Genomic DNA, 18,903 nt, shown 5'->3' on the forward strand with positions numbered 1-18,903 from the left:
TCATTTTCAGCCAGAATTCGGCTGAATACTTCCCGAGCTGAATTTCTTTAGACCCCTAGTATATTCATTCCAATTCAGATAGATGACAAAACAACAACTGGAATAAGGGACACCAATACTAGTATCACTGATGTAGACAGTAGTGTGGATCAGAGTTTCTTTTAAAGACTACTCTAAAATCCACTAGGATATCTAGTGGACCCCTTCATATATTCCACGTGATGGCCATCTCCCATCATATTTCTGACAGTAAGTTTCAGTGTCCAAGAAAATGCCCTACAACACTTATGCTTGGAAATCATTTGGAAAAGAGGGGCATCTTTAGAAGTACCACTTTCATCCCAGGAGCTGAAGGGTAATCCTTCACTCCCCTCAAAGGGTCAACTTGTTAAGGGGGTGGGGGTGGGGGGCCTCTAAATCTGGAAAGTTGTCCATGTCCAAATGAAACTCTGTCCTGAAACCGGTGACCATGAAGTAGCCTCGGTTGCTGCTTTGCATACGATATCTACGGAACATGCCACCGGAAAGCCACCAAGGCTGCATCTGCTTGTAACACATGCAAACAATGATCCTTTGGCTCTGGAAGCATTTGAACATTGTGGGTCTTCAAAATGCAGGATACAACTCATCTGCCGATGGGTGATGAATGGGCCTGTTTGTCTGATGTCCTCTGTATGTGACAAACCACCAATCTGACAATCTCATGCCCTTTGTTCTAACCCCTGGTGGGATCATGCTTTCTGACCTGCTAGATCTGTATCGCTGGTAGCACAGTCTGGATTGGGATCAGGTTCTGCTGGCATTGAAGAGAAAGGGTCCCACAAGTATCCCTTAAAATCGAGGTTAGTTGCTCTGTGGGCCTGAGTAGCAATGTTAGATTTGTTAACAAAAGAGCAGTCAGAAATCCTAAACTGAGGTGAGGTGCTTGATGGCTGGCCTTCCACATGCCACACTTGGCCATGCAGAGGTCTGAAAAGGTTTTCAGAACTCCAATTGCACAAGATAAGGGAGCGCTTAGAGAGACAGGGGGGATCCAGAACAGTGGGGAGACAGAAGGAGCAAGCTAGAAGGGTCCATCAACTGGATAGTGGCTAATCAGCAAAATCAAGACATTGTGAACTGTAATTGACAATAAATGATAACCCTAGATTTTTTGTTAAAATGGTTTTTGTGTTCACAGCATAAAGAAGCGTTTTCTAATACAGTGGGAAAGATCTTTGCGCTCTCACGATATGCATAATAGCGGTTATATTTTGCTCCCTGCATGTGTTTTTCTTAGCATCTCAAGTGAGGTTTGTGGTATTTTTCTTTGACGGGCCGGTCTAGGAAAGACACACCAATCTGTGTTCTTTCCATCTCTGTGCATAAGCTAAGGCTTTGCATGAGCCTCACACGCTCTGCAACTCTGTTTTCCACTCGCCACACTGCCCTTCGGTCTCGCCCCCTTCTCACCTCCAGCTCCTTGCTCCTCCTGCTCTACCCAACCCTATCTTTCCTACTCCTCATCTGAAACGTCTCTCACAAAGTGATTTCACACAACATAAAATGAAGTGTACAAACTTGACGAGATATTCCCTGATTAGGTTAGTGAATTAGAAAATACAGAGCCCTATGCCAAGTTTGTGTACACAATGACCTAATATATGGTTTCACGATACGCCTGTTTTTCTGTATGAAACATTTTGAAGGCAGTCACTCCATGAAATGTTACTTGGAACAAGTCAAAATATTTACAGGTATTTAGCAAAGTCTGGAATTGCACACATGTCAAAAACACATTGCCATCCTTTTCAATTCATGCCTGCATCATTTTGCATTAATAATGACATACACTTTAAGAGACCAAACTCACCCTCAGAGGTCAGTCTTCAGAGGCTGCTGGATGGAAGGACTCCTTGTCTCAAAATTAATACCATCTCCTGGCAGTGGCGAAGAGATCCATGGAGAAAGCCAGATCAAGAACCAACGCGTCCCGAGTGACTCCCTCACATTTCGTCTCCAGCCAAGGTCGTAACGGCGGTGCCCTGCAAACCACTCCTTGCAGGTGGCTCCACGGTAGAGAAGAGCAGTATGAAGGGCTAAGACGCCAGAGCAGAAGAGGAAGCCCACAACACAAGTGTCCGCGACAAAAGCAGAGACAAAGGCAGATGTACTGACTTGACCTGAAGCAAGACAAAACATGGGAGTGTATTTAGTTCCTTTTGGGACTGCTTTTAATAAGAAACCAAACTTAGGGTTTTAACAAAAACAAAATGACAAACTGAAACAAGTACACTCTAGGTAGACCAACAGAAATGACACAATAAATATTACAGAAGGGCATGAGTATACAATAGGGATAGGAGCTTTTCAAACATTTGCAAGCTTCTTGCATGGCTCAAAGTACCAAAACTTGGCACGTTGTTCCGAAAGCTGATTGATGAGGGAACAGATGCAGGACGAGATGAAGTGATTTTCACTGGACCGTAAAGCATAGTTAAGTGGTGAAGCTAAGATTGGAAGTCATGCCTCCAGGATTAACAGTCAACATAAGCGCTGAACACATCTCTTAGCTACTAGCTACTTATTTTTATCTAAATTAATGCAGTGGTATTGCTCCCTTTTCCTTCCAACTGAGACACCGGAGACCTATACTTTAAAGGAAAAAAGCATTTTTGGAAACCTGGTCACAAAGAACATTCACTTCCCAGTGATCTGGCGCAACATACATGGTCACTCCCACAGCTCAGTCTATTCTCACGCGCAACATACATGATCGCTCCCACAGCTCAAATTATCACAGGGAAGCAATGTATATTTTGCATGCAAATTACAGGCCCAATCAGCCTCCTCTTATTATTCCTTTATTCACTACCCTCTTTTCTCGTCGTCCCCTCTTCAACTACCACACTCACCTTTCTATCATGTTGCCTCTTGCCTCTATCCTTGCAGACACCTATGGCTCAGCAGTCCCAAGATCACCCTTCTGGAGGTTACATTTGTGGGCAAGATCCATTCCCACAAGCAAACAAGTCTCCATGCTTGAAGGGAGCGCTTGAGATTCTTCTAGTGCACAAGGATTGGCTTACGCCACTTCACTCCACTTGGGTCGACAAATTTGAGTAAGGAGGCATCCAATGTAAACAAGCACCCCCCATCCCCAAGCGCCTGCGTTAGGCAGAATCACATCCAGTACCCTTGGGGAACACTACATGCAATTAAGACTAAAAGTGTCAGTACAATTTCACCTTTGGTACAAGCCTATACTACACAGTTACGTGGTAGCAGTGGCTGAGCAGCCAGACTTATCTCAATAGTTCAGTGAGCAGTAGAACAAGTTACACATAGGACCAACAAATACAGTGATTCAAACAAACACTTTACTCAAGGTTTGTTGGTAAAAGAATATACATTTCATTTATTTACACAGTCATTTTGAAAACATTACACTAGCAAGAGCAGCTCAATATCATATACTAATACACCACAAATACACGACCAATAAATTACTGAACAAGTTCAGCTCCCCCGAAGTGGGAGCAAAATGGCACTTCAGATACTTTTAAAAGGGGTAAAAAGGTTATAAGAATCAGTAGCACAAATACGTTCATAGGCAGGGCAAAGAGTTTCAGTGAACTACAACTACCAATTCAGTTCATAGGCCTGGGCCAAAGTCAATGGTTCAGAGTCTTTGATATGATATGATATGGTATTTGTAACGCGCCTATACACAAGTGTTTTGTATAGGATAGCACAGTTCTGGTAGTAAACGGTTAAAGGATAGTTCCGGGACTTTTTTTTTATTGTCCCTACGGTTCGGCCATGTGTTTTTAAGCATAAATCGGTAGATCGTAGAAAACTTTCCTATGGACCTTACCCGACTTTTCGCCCATTAACGCACTCGAAATCAGCAGCCATTTTGTGATAATCCTATCATTTCCCCCATCGACCTGGCTCACCTGCGTTTGCGGCACTAAATCAAATCCCCCGCCCCTGAGCCTGACATCAGCAGACGCGTACCGCCCATTTCCCAACGCCAAAGCCCGTTTCGTGTCAACAATCGCTGCGCCTCAGCTAATGAAGTGTCGCCATGGAAATGGCAGGACGCCTCTTTCCTCAATAAGTATAAACACACCGTTTCACAACACAGCAGCAGATTTTCGATTCCATTACTCTCTCTGTGTTACTTTGAGTATTCTGTTACTCGTTTCTGTGCTCTGGTCAGCTACCTTCGCCGCTTCTAGGCCTTGTGAACACCTGTACCATCTCTGTAAATTATTTTACTTTCTTTACCACAAAATGGCTACAATAATGCCGTATATGTACGAGCCCGAGTACACCGAGGAGGAACTACTGGAAAGGCAAGCACGCGAAAACGATGGGGATTTGGACGGCAGTTGGGAGGACCAGTCAACGGATGAAGAGCCTGGACCATGTCGCATGGACGGCGTCTCCACCTGGTGCACGTGCAATCGGTGCGAGCTAATGCCAACTGAGGAGGAGAACTGCTGCTGCCGTGAAAATTCCGGGTGCTTGGCCTACATTTCGGAAGGCGAGCCAAGTCCGCAATGCATCACCGAGCTGCCAGAGTTCAGGGAAGCCTACCTCTCACGGACCGTGTTGAGGATGATGATGGTGCTTATGCACGAACTTCGCGGCACTGTTCGTCCGCGTAATCCGAGTAACGAGTAAGTATACTCTGGTTGTGATGTCAGTGATGCCACTACTATTTCATGGTCGTCTCCCACATATAAAATTACATCTACATATCATTCGAACGCATGTAAATTGGTTCCATATTGTGCATTTTCTAGATAGAATTTTTTTCAAAGCAGAATGACATTTTTAACCTGAATCGACATTGATAAGAAAGTTTTGTCATTTTAATACAGTTTTCATCTTTCTTTTTCACAGGTGGTACAGGCTGGTGGCCTATCGTTGCTTCACTTGGTGGCTTCACGGGAGGCTCGGACACCGCGTTCGGAGAGTAATACCTGCCTGTGCGGTACTTGCCATTAGACAACATTTCCCCAGCGACAGTGGACAATACCGCGGATTTTCCCTGGATGTGCTGCAACCGGAACTTTACAATGTGTAATGTTTATTATTTATGTTCAATTGAAATTAAGATCTAAAATAAAACCCAACATATATTTTAACAATGGTTGTTTTGATTTTTTAAATGAATCTAGTGTGTCTCCATTGAATAGTCTTCCTGTGCCTTGTCTTGTCACACCACATGTCTCCGGCCAGCATCCTCCCTCACGCTGGCCGCCCACCTTATATCCACATAACCGTTGAACCCATATGCAGCAGACATACATATGTTATTTTGCGGGTTAGCATCAAGCCTCCCGGCCTTGCCTCCTCCCCCAAAAATACTTACCACACCACTTTGTTCAAGCGTTGGCAATAAAAGGCCGTTGGATTTTATTGATACAAAACATGGTTATAGGTAAATAATCAATATGGTTGATCATAATAAATCATCCTTTTGGGCACCGGGTACAGAGATGACCCCCTCTGGCCCGTGCCGCCTTGCCACCACAGGCCAGCCTGCTGCTGACTAACTGCCTAGGCATCCAGGGTCTCCAGGGTGAACTGCACCCATATATTCTCCTGGGAGGGTGAGGTATTTATAAACTCACCCCCCTGCCTTCCATGTACTAGATCCTGCAGCCTGCCTCTTACATGCAGTTAGATGGCCTCTCCTTGGTGAGGCCCTGCGGCAAACGAGTCTTGTCTGCACGACCACCGCCCCAATCCACCCCCGCCCTATCAAAGGCAGTTCGCACCGGGGTACTTGGGCTGGCAAGTGGAGCTGTCAGGGAGCGATAAAGGCCAAGAGGTGCCAAAGACCATGTACACTTCAAAGTGGTCTATAGAGCATGGGTGGTTGTTCCCATGTCTACCTCCAGACCCCGTGTCTCCTGCCAAGCATCCCCCTCACGCTGGACGCCCCCCTGCAATCCACATAAGTGTGTCTCCATTCACGAGTCTTCCTGTGTCTTGTCTGCACGACCACCGCCCCAATCCACCCCCCCGCCCTATCAAAGGCAGTTCGCACCGGGGTACTTGCGCTGGCAAGTGGAGCTGTCAGGGAGCGATAAAGGCCAAGAGGTGCCAAAGACCATGTACACTTCAAAGTGGTCTATAGAGCATGGGTTGTTGTTCCCATGTCTACCTCCAGACCCCATGTCTCCTGCCAAGCATCCCCCCTCACGCTGGACGCCCCCCTGCAAACCGCATAATGCCACGACATATTCACGTCATTCATTCACAAACACACCCCTGTTTCGAATTCTTTATAACCCACTTCATATTTCTAATGAGAACTTCTTTGCGCTTTGCTAGTCAACCCGTGAAGGTGCTGGTTATCTGCTCTTCGTCTCTGTGAACTTCCGTGACCACTTCGAACAAACTCGTCAGTTTGCAACCTGTGAACTGCTCCCTGTTCTACGACAAGAAACTACTCTGATCCCTGCATCTGTTTGTTCGTCAAAGTAAGGCCATGTACCATAATCATTTTGCGTCCAATTTTTTAATTTATATCTATTTGCTAGTAGTCATCAAATTGCATCCATGTTTTCTTTTCGTTCAAGACAGTACATGCAAGGAACTAGTCACATGTTCTGAGTTTAGTCAAATTATTTTTCTATTTTTTTAAAGTTATTCAAATACTTATCCGCATGTGAATAACGTGTATAGTTCCAAGAACCAAAACGAACCTTGCATTGAACCTTTTATGTGTCATTTAATTTTTTAACACATTGGTATTCATAGAGAATTGTTGATCTTTACTTTTCAGAACTTTCCACAATGCCTGCCTGTTCCATTGGCGGTTGCTCTTCGAAGACCCATAAAAAATCTGAAGGTACTATAATGCATGTTTTCCCTAAGAAAATAGATCAGATAAGAGAATGGGTCCGATATTGCGGATATCCACCGTCTGAGCTTGAAAGTAGAGTCCTAGACGTCTTAGTGGACAAGAGGGGTGATCGATACCGCATCGGCAGCAGGCACTTTAGCTCAGACATGTACTCCACATCATTGCTAATAAAGAAGAACACGCCGCGAGCGAAGCGAAAATTGCTCTCAACCGCTATTCCCACTCTATTCGTCCACATCCCTCCACTGGTGAGTCAAGTTTACGGATTTAGCTCTCGGCCTTGCGGTAGTATGTAGCATTAGCTAACAATAATTTCCCCATTTATGTATCCACTCAATATGAAGGCGGAAGATTCTCCATCCGTGTCGTCCTTGCAGTCATCAGCCACTTCAAGCACCCATCGGGTAATCTTACTTAGCTATTCTGCCACTGACTTGTTTTAGGCATGTAAATCAATAGTTTTAATTTATCGTGTAATTATTTTACCTAATGGTACACCCTAGTACTCGTCCTCTAGTCTTTGTTTTCAGTTATAATTATTGTTATCCAAAATAATGCAAGTACTGTCTTTCAGGGAGATGCTGAGGAGTCCAACGCATTGACGACAACCGTTGATGTCACTCAGATGCTCGAGGTACGTTTCCGGACAGTTCCATCGATGGAGATCATCAGATCTTGCATTCTTGTAGCGTGATTGTTACAGACAATGTTTCTTTCGTTTTTAGCCATTGATATGTCCTTCTGTTGTCGCCCTCCTATGTGTCTTCTTTTTTCAATATTGTGTTCATTACTAATGAAAGTCCTATGTTTCAGGGAGTCGATGGAGCATTAGTCCAAGAAGAAGGGGGAGCATGCAGTTACGGGTCGGCGCAATGTTCTACAAGAACATCACCCCTAGTAGTTGATGCAGATCTCTGGGTGGTGACACTTCCAACGATCGAGCAAATGGAATCATATTTAGATATCCATTACTTATTTTAGACAACTGATCATTTGTGCAGGTCTATTTAGATGAGCCGTTGACGCCTGCACAAAGTTTATGTTCTTTTTAACAAAATAGAAAACCATACTAATGCAATTACTGTGTTTCAGGGAGTTGCTGAAGCGTCATCTTCAATAATATCATCAATGGAAGTCTATGCGGAGCCCGAGGTATGGATCTTGACAGTTCCATCTAACTAGATCAACAATGCGTGAATAATTGTCGTTTGAATGTTCTACACAATGCGTTCATTCGTGTTTTGCTATTGAGATGTACGTGGGTATTGGTCCCCAAGTACATTTTGTGTTTTCAATATTATTATACATACTAATGAAAGTTCTATGTTTCAGGGAGTCGATGGATGTGCTTATCATGAAAATATAGTCGTTGCAGCGCAAGAGGAAGTGGAGACATGCACACACGAGTCGGAGCAACAGCGTCCTGATGTTGAAGTTCGAGGCAAGAAAGTTTCAAAGAAAAGAAAGCAAAAGAAGGTTAGTGTCCTGGTCACTATATTATGTTGTTTTTCACTGTTAATAGTTCAATACTGTAAGTTGTGTTTAAACTGAACATCCCTTTTACAATCTGTCCTCTAGTTGCGAGTGGGTGTACGAACTAGATCTACACAGACAGTGAAGCGAACGAGAGATGTTGCTTGTCAAACCTTTTGGCAGGGACTTGAGACTGGAGATGCATCGTGCCAATGGGAAGAATATGAAGTGATTGACAACGGAGCTATACCACCACAAATCATTGATAGTGAATGTCCTCCTGGTAGTTCGGATGCAGTCGGAGATCAATTCACAGAATCCACACCCGCAAAAACTAAGACCGCGAGAAAGTTGAAGAAATTGTTTTATTCACCCATCGCCGGAGAAGGAACAGATGTTGCAATGGAAGAGAATGAAGTGGACGACAATGAAACACCATTAATATCACTGAACATAGCGGAAGACGATATCGGAGATTCTACCTTTCATGTGAGTGACATGTCCTCAACGTTACAGGCCGAACCAGCTGGGATGCAGAGTGACAGTATAAGGAAAGAGGCCAAATTCATTGTATTCGATAGTTGTTTGATTGATATTATTATTAGGATGAAATGTGGGCATTCGGTTGGTGGGGAAGTATGTGGGGAGCCATTGATTAATGTGACTCGTGCAATTCGAGGCACTAACCTTAAAATACATGCCACCTGTACAAAATATCATCCTTTCTCATGGTCTGCACAACCCATGCTGGGGCAACTGCCAGCAGGCAATCTACTTTGTGCAGCGGCCGCACTTTTTAGTGGTTCAAGTTTTAAAAAGTTAGAGTATTTCTTTCAGTTTGTGGGAATCCATTTCATTGCGAAAACTCAGTTCTACAAATACCAAATCGATTATCTATTTCCAGCCATTAGCGAAGCTTGGAGAATGGAAAAAATGTCTATTGATAGTACATTCGCGGGCAAACGGTTCAGGCTAGCCGGTGATGGACAGTGCGACAGCCCAGGATTTTCAGCCAAGTACTGCACCTACCACTTTCAGGACATGGAAAGTAAGAAAATTGTGAGTTCGGTGGTCGTGCAGGTGTCACAAAGTACATCCTCAGTGGCCATGGAGAAAGTTGGCTTTGTAGCATCATTGCAAGAACTACAATCGCGGGGAATGGTGATCGACCTGATAGCCACGGACAGACACGTTTCAATTGCCAAGACAAAGAGAAGAGTACAAAAATATAAATCACCAATTTGACGTATGGCATCTTGCAAAAACAATCAAAAAAATGTCGGCTGCAGGTAAAAAAAAAGATATGCAAGGTATTTCACAGTGGTCCAAGTCAATCAGCAACCATCTTTGGTGGAGCTCAAAAACATGTGGAGGGTCGTTGGAAATTCTACTGGAAAAATGGCGGTCAGTAATGCTACACTGTAGCAACGTTCACCGCTGGACCACAAACCAACATTTCCACAATTGTGAACATGGCCATTTGTCAACAGAGGAGGCACGGAAGAAGAAGTGGTTGATTCCTATATCACCCACTCACAAAGCCATTGAAAAGATTGTATTTGATAAAACTATAACAAGAGATTTGAGGGGACTCACGGAATTCTGCCACACAGGAGATTTGGAGGTGTTCCACAATATGTGCATAAAGTACAGGCCAAAACGATTGCATTTTGGCATGGAGGGCATGATAAATCGGACTCTTCTAGCGGTCTTGGCACATAACCATAATGTTGGCCGTCAACAAAGTAGGACGACCGGAACTTTAGGGACGCTTCGCTACAATAAGGCCTTCACTAAAAGAAGTAAACAATGGGTGATCAAACCAGTGTTTCAGGATATGCAATATGAGTTTATTGAGAGACTTATTGTTGATGTCCTAGATCGGCACATACCTGGAGTTGTGAACGAACCTGTGCAGGGGACAACTGCATTGCCACCCAACATTGCCTCTGTTCCATGTCCACCTAAAGCAGAGCTCATTGAGAAATACACATCACGGTTTAAATGATTGTAATTTGATTGTCTGTTCCCTCGAGTCTCCTCATGTTGCAGGCCCATTGAATATGTGTATCTATGTAATGTGTAAATAAAAGTGATTGCTCAGTGTACATGCAATGTGTCTCTCCACCGTTGCCCCTCCCTTCACCGTGCAGTTGTGCGAACCACCCGGGTGTCACCTGTGACTTTGCTCTGGAGTCTCCTCATGTCGCAGGCCCATTGAATATGTGTAGCTATGTATTGTGTAAATAAAAGTGATTGCTCAGTGTACATGCAATGTGTCTATCCAACCTTGTTCATTTGCGCATTAAATTAAACCAAACAGTAATATAAATCATTTTTCAAAAAATATAGAATGTCTCCGTATTTATGGTTCTCTGGGGCTGCAAATGCACGCAGACAAAATGCAAAGATGGAGTGCAAATTTCAAGTCCTGTGAGATGGCCTTACACTGAATGTAGCTAACTAGGAATGTGTGCTCGTTCAAAGTGAAGGTCAGCTGCTTTGATTTTTTGCTCGGGTGCCGGAATGGCCCACGACTCAGTATAAGGTTCTATTGTTATTTGACCTTGACGTGCCGAGACCATCCCGAAAGACTTCTTTTTGGGGGTGTGGTGCAATAACGTAAACGATAATGAATATAATTTCAGAAACGAAAGCCATTTAATGTTCGTTCATTAGAAGAAATAACGTCGGCATAGAAGGAGTGGTATTTCGGGGCTGCCCTACGCACAGACACAATGGAAAATGCAAATATAATGTAAGTAACTCTTTAGATGAGTTTATACCGCAATTTAATTACTATACAGTAGCTTTAAAGACGGGTTAAGTTGTACTTGTTCGTTCTATGTGGCATATTGTTTTGTACCGCGCACTATCTTGAGGAGAACCATCTCCTTTTACGGAAGCACCTCAAAACCTTCCTCTTTGCTTCTGCTTTCTCTCTCCCTCTCCCCTGCTACAACTGGTCCACTGTCTGCGACCTCGGTCCTGGGCCCTTCCACTCTCCACCTGCACTGCCTCCCTGTCAACCCCTGCACTGGGGGACTGTCTCAGTATCCTACGGCCCCCCCTTCCCAGCACTTGTTCTGAACTTACCTTGCACTCGCCACCAGCTGGCCCTATGTATTTATTATTTTATGCTACTTACCTTGTACTCCACTTCCCCCCTCCCCTTCCCCTTGCACTTTTACCTTCCCCCTACCCCTGCACTTGCGCAATCTGAATGACACCTGGCCTAGTAGGATCGTTGTATGTCTTCTCCTTGTTTCCCCCCCCTCCCTGCCTCGCCACGCCTTGAAACACTTGTGTATAGGCGCGTTGCAAATGCCATATTATATCATATCAGTGACGAAGTGGTCCACTGGCGCTCAGGCGGCTCTGAAAAAGGCGGAGGGGAGGAGGTGGGTTACTGGAAATGACGTATAATACCCAGTTGCACTGTCCTAGCTATGAAATAATTTCCCAACCTAATATATAAAATGAATAATTTTAATAAAGATCTGATGGTGAGACTAATTTCATTTTTTATGTTTTTAAAACAGGTACATCCTTCATTATTGTATGTGTCACGAGTACCAGACACCGGCGGATGGCTTTTACAACCGCCAGTTGCTTCTCCGCGTGAACAACGTTACCACCCTGACCATTTTATGGGACGATCGCCAAGTACAAGTATGCCCTTACGCGGTACTAATGGCTAGATGCAACATACATACCGTTGTGGTGGCCTAGTGCCTCGTTGTTGGAACAGCCATGCGATTATCAGTGCGACCGAAGAGCTTATTTTATCGTAAACCAACACCCTGTGCACTGCACACGAACATCGCTTGCCTCAAAACTAACTATTTTGGATCAAGAGCAAAGAAAAATGCAAATCGCTGAATATTCTCTAAACATTTGATGGTAACAAATTTACAATCTTGCGGTTTGATTTAAAAGTACAGTTTCATATTCCGAATTGTGGCGCGCTGTGTTGTGAGCTGATCTGTGTTGGTTTCCGGGTTCTGTGTGGAGTCGCGTAGAAGACGCCTGGGCGCGTTTGCCTACGCAGCACAGTCACGTCACGGATAGAGGCGGGGAATATGAATGTTTTGATAAAGTCTGTTTCAGGGGCGGGGGATATGATTTAGTGCCGCAAACGCAAGTGAGCCAGGTCGATGGGGGGAAATGATAGGATTATCACAAAATGGCGGCTGATTTCGAGTGCGTTAATGGACGAAAAGTCGGGTAAGGTCCATAGGAAATTTTTCTACGATCTACCTATTTATGCTTAAAAACACATGGCCGAACCGTAGGGACAATAAAAAAAAAGTCCCGGAACTTGCCTTTAAGTCTTTGCCACAGAGTTTAGAAGAATTTGGCTAGACGAAAAGTTAGACGAATGTTTAGGGAAGGATAAGCCTTCGAAGTCGGGAAATTTTAACAAACTTTCGCAGTTCAAAGATTTCCGGACCGCAGTTGCACAGTACCTTTAAAGTGAATAAGAGCTGTAGCTGAGGCAGTTCCTGGCAGTTCGAGCAGATCTCACTGCTCCCGAGCTTCATCAGTCGTGGGGGCAAGAAGGAGGACGTCGGGAGGTTCCTGCACTGCCCAGTGATGAGGCCACAAGCTTGGCAAAACGTTGGTTTAAGGTGCGAGTGCCTTAAAGTCCACGAGCTGGTTTCCTTCCCCCCCTGGCTATCCGGTTTTCAACAGCACTCTGAAGAAAATTCGACCAGGATGGGGACGGTGTCCATATGGCTGGCGAGTTGGCTGTTCCCACCAAACTCAAGGGAAGACGTTAACCTTGAAGAGCTTCTCTGTTGATGGAGTTTCAGGCAATTCGGACCTGCAGCAGGGCTTCACCGGTCTTCCAGGAGTTGCAGCAGTCCTCTTCCTTCAGCTCGTCTTCGGTTCTTTCGTTCCAGTGGTCGACTCTGCTTTCCAAGTCCCAGAGACCTGCTTTTAAACCATTTTTTCCCATTCATTCCAGCCTGGTTGTCACTCACACAATAGGGTGGCGGCTGTCCTTGCCGGACAGCCAGCCAGCCAATCACGCCAGAGTGCATTCAGGTCTCCTAGGAGACTAAGCACAGGGAGTTTCGGGCACCTCCCTCACATCCTGTCCATCCCAGACACTCGGGCGCCAAAGGAGGGCTTCAGCACTGAAGCCTGCCAAAAGCCAATGAACAAAGGGGCCAAACCTGGTTTTGCGCGCAGAGACAAACAAGAATGACCTTTCCTAAAGGAAATGGCGAAAAAAGTTGACCGGAGTCTGTTTTTACAGATAGGTCTGGGGCGCCATATTGGAAAACATGGCTGACCCGATTTTTAGCTGTTCGCGGTCGGGAAAAGTTTGATCTAAACCACTGCCATCAGCCATTTAAAGCAGGAAAGGGTAACATTGACTGTTACATGTGTGTTTCGACTCAGGGGAAGCTAGGCAACAATTTTACTTCACATGCTGTGGGAGACAGTAGTCAGTCCCAGAGAAGGTATTTAAATCTTGGGAAATCTGGAAGACATCCCTGTGCCAATGCACTGAAGGTGCTGTGTGACACACAGAAAAAGATTATGCCTATGGAGTCCTAAAACTCCATAACCAAAGAACACAAAAGTAAAACACACATCAAAATACATGGAAGAGTGGGGAAAAAAAGGCTCACACTCTTCCCGGGTAAAAAATCTAATCCTAGAAATCCAGAAAAGTTGCTGGGGTTCTCAAAAGGTAAGAGAAATAAGCACATTCCTGAGAATTATCCCCAACATCCTGCATAGCCACTGCCTAGTCAATAAGGAAAGTTCAGTTTGTCTATAGCTGCTTCCACTCTGTCTTTTTCATCAGTCTCAACTCCACAGAGTCCTGTCTGAATATACCAGGCGGGAGCACAATTCACCATCCTGAGGGCATGCCTCTGGATCACTACAGTGGCAACTACTGCAGTATAAAATGCTTTTTATATTTACATGAGACATTAGTTACCGGCCAGAAGGATTTTCTAAGACGCCTTGTGTAGGATTCAGGAAGATCAACATACACCTAGGATGCAGGGCTTTCCTGCGATCGAGATTGCGAGTAAAATAAAAGTATGCTCGTCAGGAAACACCAATTGCTGATTTATTATTACCTACTCCTCTTTTGAATGTCTTGTCTGCCGACTCTCTCTCTCCTAGCCATTCCCTTACCGTGGCTACTATCTATCGGCCACCTGTTCAAATTTCCTCCTTCCTCTGAGTGGGCTGACCTCTCCTCCTCACTCCTGTCCTCAACCACACAACTCCTCTTTCTTGGTTACTTCAACATCCACCTGGATGCCTCCTGTCCCCCCTCTGGACTCTTTCGTGACCTCTGCGACTCTCTCTCACTCTCTATTCTCCCGTCTGGGCCTACTCATTCTGCAGGGCACACTCGTGATGCTCTGATCTCTTCTGACCTTCCCTCTCTCCACTCCTCTCTCCATGAGTGATCACTTTCTCATATCCTCCAACCTCACCCTCCCTAGCCCACAGGCAAAGCCACCCTCATCACTGCCACCCACCTTCTCGGTCATCCGACCCATGAAGCGCGCGTCAGTTGAGGCTTTCGCTGCCACCTTCTCGCCCCCTCCTCCCCCTTCGGCTGACTCCCACCCTGACACAGCCCTCTCCACGCTCCACTCTGCTATATCTGATACTCTTGATATCCTTGCCCCTGTCATGAGAATCCGCCTGAAGCCCAAAGCCAAATGTAACTCCTGGTATGACTCGGATCTCGTCACCCTAAAACGCAAGTGCAGGGTGGCAGAGGGGAAATGGTGTGCTTCATGTTCATCCTCTGACAAACTGGCCTGCCGCCTGCTCCAAAGGCAATACTGTCTCTCCGTTCTCGCCAAGAAGAGAGCCCTTATCCAAGCCCGCATCTCTGCGGCATCTAACAATTCGGCCGAACTCTTTAAAATCTGCAAGGAGCTTGCCAACCCTGCTGCAGTCTCTACCTCTCCTGTCCCCTCCGAGGCCCACTGCACTGCACTGGCCTCTCACTTCATCTCTAAACCTCAGGACAGCCTGTCCTCACTCTCCTCCCATCACCTCCCTCCCTCCCTCTCTCTCTCTTCCCGGCTCTTCCTTCGGCCCTTCTGCTGCCACCCCTCCTCCCTCCTTCTCTGCCTTTCCCCTTTTCTCTGCTGATGAGGTTTACAGACAAGTCCGATCTATGAAAGTCTCGTCTAAACAGGTTCACCCCTGTTCCTCCAAAACTATCAAGGACCACATCGACTCCCTGGCTCCTGCCCTGGCTGACTTCTGCAACCACTCCTTCGCCTCTGGAGTCTTCCCATCCCCCCTTAAGCACTCCCTTGTGCACCCTCTTCTTAAGAAACCCTCTTCCGACCCCTCCTGCCCGGCTAACTACCGCCCAATCTCCATCACTCCCTTCCTGGGCAAGCGCCTGGAGAAACTGGCCATCTTCCAGCTTTACCTCCATGCTGAACATGTTGGTGGTCTTCATGACCATCAAACTGGCTTCAGAGCTGCCAGAAGCATGGAAACTGCTCTCCTGAACATCCGTGAGGACCTGCTCTCGAACCTCGACTCCAACACTCCGTGTGTTCTCATTCTGCTCGACCTCTCTTCTGCCTTTGACACCATCAACCATGCCATCCTGCTCAACCGTCTCCGTGATAACCCGGGTATCACTGGTCAGGCTCTGGCGTGGCTGACCTCTTTCCTTTCCAATCGACCCTCCCAGGTCCAACTAGGGTCCTTCCTCTCTGACATCTTTTTCTCTACCTGTGGTGTCCCCCAGGGACCTAACCTCTCTCCCTGGCTGTTCAACCAGTATCTGGCACTCCTTGCCCACCGCATCGCCGCTCTCTGCCCCAACTTTCAGTGCTATGCGGACGATACCCAGCTCATTTTCAGGCTACCCTCGGCCTCCTCCTCTCCTTCCCTCATCTCCGACTGTCTGTCTGCTATCCAGGAATGGTGTGCCGCCAATGACCTCTGCCTTAATGCCAGCAAGACTGAAATTCTGCTCATCGGCACACCCACTCCCTCCTTCCCTGCAGCTCTCTGGCAGACTCTCTTGGCCCTCTTCCTGCTCCTACCTGCAAGGCAAAAAACCTCAGGGTCATCTTCCACTCCACACTCTCCTTCTCTCCTCATATATCTGACGTCTCTAAGAAGTCACACTACCAGCTGCACCTCCTCAGAGGTATTCTTCCCTTCCTCTCCTTCCCCCAGAAGCTCACTGTCTCCCGAGCCCTGGTTCTCTCGAAGCTGGACTACTGTAACAGCCTCCATCTTAATCTGCCTGCCTCCACTCTCTGCCCTCTGCAACTCATCCAGAACAGGACTGCGAGACTTGTCCTTGGCCTCAAGCCCAGGGACCGTATCTCTCCAGGACTGAAATCTACCAGCTCCCTGTAGCTGTGAGGATTAAGTTCAAAACCCTCTGCATTGTCCACAAGGCCTTCTGGGGCGTGGGACCTAAATACCTTCAACTCTCTCTTCCTAAATATCTTCCTTCCCGAGCCCTTCGCTCACCCGTCTCCAACTCCCTCAGGGTCAGCCGCTTCTCGAAGCACCGAGCTGGGGTAGATCTCTCTCCGCGGCAGGGGCCTCCCTCTGGAACAGCCTTCCTGCCTCCCTGAAACTTGAGGAGAACCATCTCCGGTTCCGGAAACACCTCAAAACCTTCCCCTTTGCCTTTGCTTTCCCTCTCCCCTGCTAAATTCTTCATTGAAACTGCACTGAATCTGCAACTGGGCCACTCTCACCGACCTCGGTCCTTGGCCCAGCCACTCTCCACTTGCACTGCCTCCCTGGCGACCCCTGCACTGCGGGACTGTCTCTGTATCCTTACAGCCCCCCCTTCCCAGCACTTGTCTGCACTTACCTTGCACTTGCCACCAGCTGGCCCTATTTATTTTTATTCTACTTACCCTGTACTGCACTTCCCCACCCTTCCCCTTTCCCCTTGCACTTTTTCCCTCCCCCCTACCCCTGCACTTGCACGATATAAATGACACCTGGCCTAGTAGGGTCGTTGTCTGTCTTCCCCGTGTTCCCCCTCCCTGCCTCGTCGCGCCTTGAAACACTTGTGTATAGGCGCGTTACAAATGCCATATCATATCATATTCTAAAGACAATCGTGTAACTCAGGCAGAAATGACTGCAGTTATATGTGTACATAAAACGTTGTCATATGTGACCATATGTACTGTACAGTCCATTCTCTACATGCCTGCCAGCGGGGCAGCGATTTAGAAAGTAGTCGTCTCCTCGCCAAAGGATTCACAGCACTACTGGTGATTAGGTGAACTCACTCCGAAGTGCAGTACAATACAGCTATGCCAGTTACCATCTAAATTCAGATGTACTGTATATTCTTCTGAACGTTTCTTAATTTTCATGCAGCTTTATGTAGTTTACCCCAACGTGAGACTTTGTTACTTTAAAAGTACTGGGGATTTTTTGTTACATCTTTTACAGTCCTCTCAAAATTGGAGACTTGAATTTCCTTATTACTGATGAGCTTTTCTACTCAATATGTAAAACGAAAACTCTAAATGAGTTGCTATATATTTTTAACTGAGTGACCAGCCTAAAACAAAAATGTACAAAATCTAAAAGGGAGAAAAAAAAACTAATTTTATGAGCAGGCATTTGCGCTGGTGATGAAAGCAATTTCAGCAGAACACGAGTTTCTCCATTCCTTTCCTAATCAAAGTTGTACATCCCTGTAATTATATTAAAATGATGTAGGCCAGTGGTCCGCTCCAGTGGAGAGCTGCCCTGCTTTCAAACTAGTAGCAATATGTTAAGCCTCTGATGTTTTCCCTTAGACAATTATTATAGATCACAAAGAGACTCATTTTGCTAGTGAATAATTTGGTGCACATTCACAATATGCTAATGGATACCATCAGCATGTTCACATTGAGCGCACTAATTACTCATTTCATCGGCTGGTTAAGACTGTTAAGATTGTAACGATAGCTATATAAGGTGAACACATGAAAGATCATTGGGGGTGGGAGTTGATTTTGGGACTGGGGTTTCCTAGTTACCAGAAATAAACACTGTTGAATAATGATTACATTGATGTTTTTTATTCTATGCAATTGAGACGAGCATTAATTGAATGTATGGGCTGCATGTGTCTTAAGTCAAAAGTTGTTGTCCATGAGGTCCTGGTGGACCATTCAGCCTTCCCCCACATCCCCACACATGTCCTGTGGTGCCATTTTCACACCTTCATCGTCTTCCTCATCTGAGCTGGGGGGGGTTATGGGTTATGGTCCTCACCTGCATTCAGTTCAATGTTCCTACATATGCACAAGTTAAGCTGCATTGCGCATACTACTACAATTTTGACAACTTTCTCAGGGGCTGTACAGGAGTGCACCTGAACCTTGATTTCGGCAGACCAAATGTCTGCTTGATGCATGACCGGTTCCTCCTCTGCGCCTCATTGTAGGCGGTCTCCTGTGGTGTAGCAGGGGTTCTGACAGGGGGCATCAGTCATGGCAACTGCGGGTATCCAGCATCACATGAATAACATGAATTGACTGTGACATGGTGGTGTGTGGGTGGGGCAACAA

At 46.0% G+C, this 18,903-nt stretch overlaps 1 protein-coding gene across 1 annotated transcript in view; it reads right to left on the reverse strand.

Annotated features, from left to right (window-relative positions):
• LOC138566997 (probable palmitoyltransferase ZDHHC24) overlaps positions 1–18,903 on the reverse strand; it is a 162,690-nt gene that overhangs the window by 39,571 nt on the left and 104,216 nt on the right. The window contains exon 4 of the mRNA XM_069644796.1: positions 1,853–2,162. Within this exon, the coding sequence (XP_069500897.1) occupies positions 1,855–2,162 (308 nt within the window). The 3' untranslated portion in view covers positions 1,853–1,854. The remainder of the gene's footprint in view (positions 1–1,852; positions 2,163–18,903) is intronic.

Source organism: Ambystoma mexicanum, chromosome 2p, assembly GCF_040938575.1.
Source record: "Ambystoma mexicanum isolate Mex_15411 chromosome 2p, UKY_AmexF1_1, whole genome shotgun sequence".
NCBI lineage: Eukaryota > Metazoa > Chordata > Amphibia > Caudata > Ambystomatidae > Ambystoma > Ambystoma mexicanum.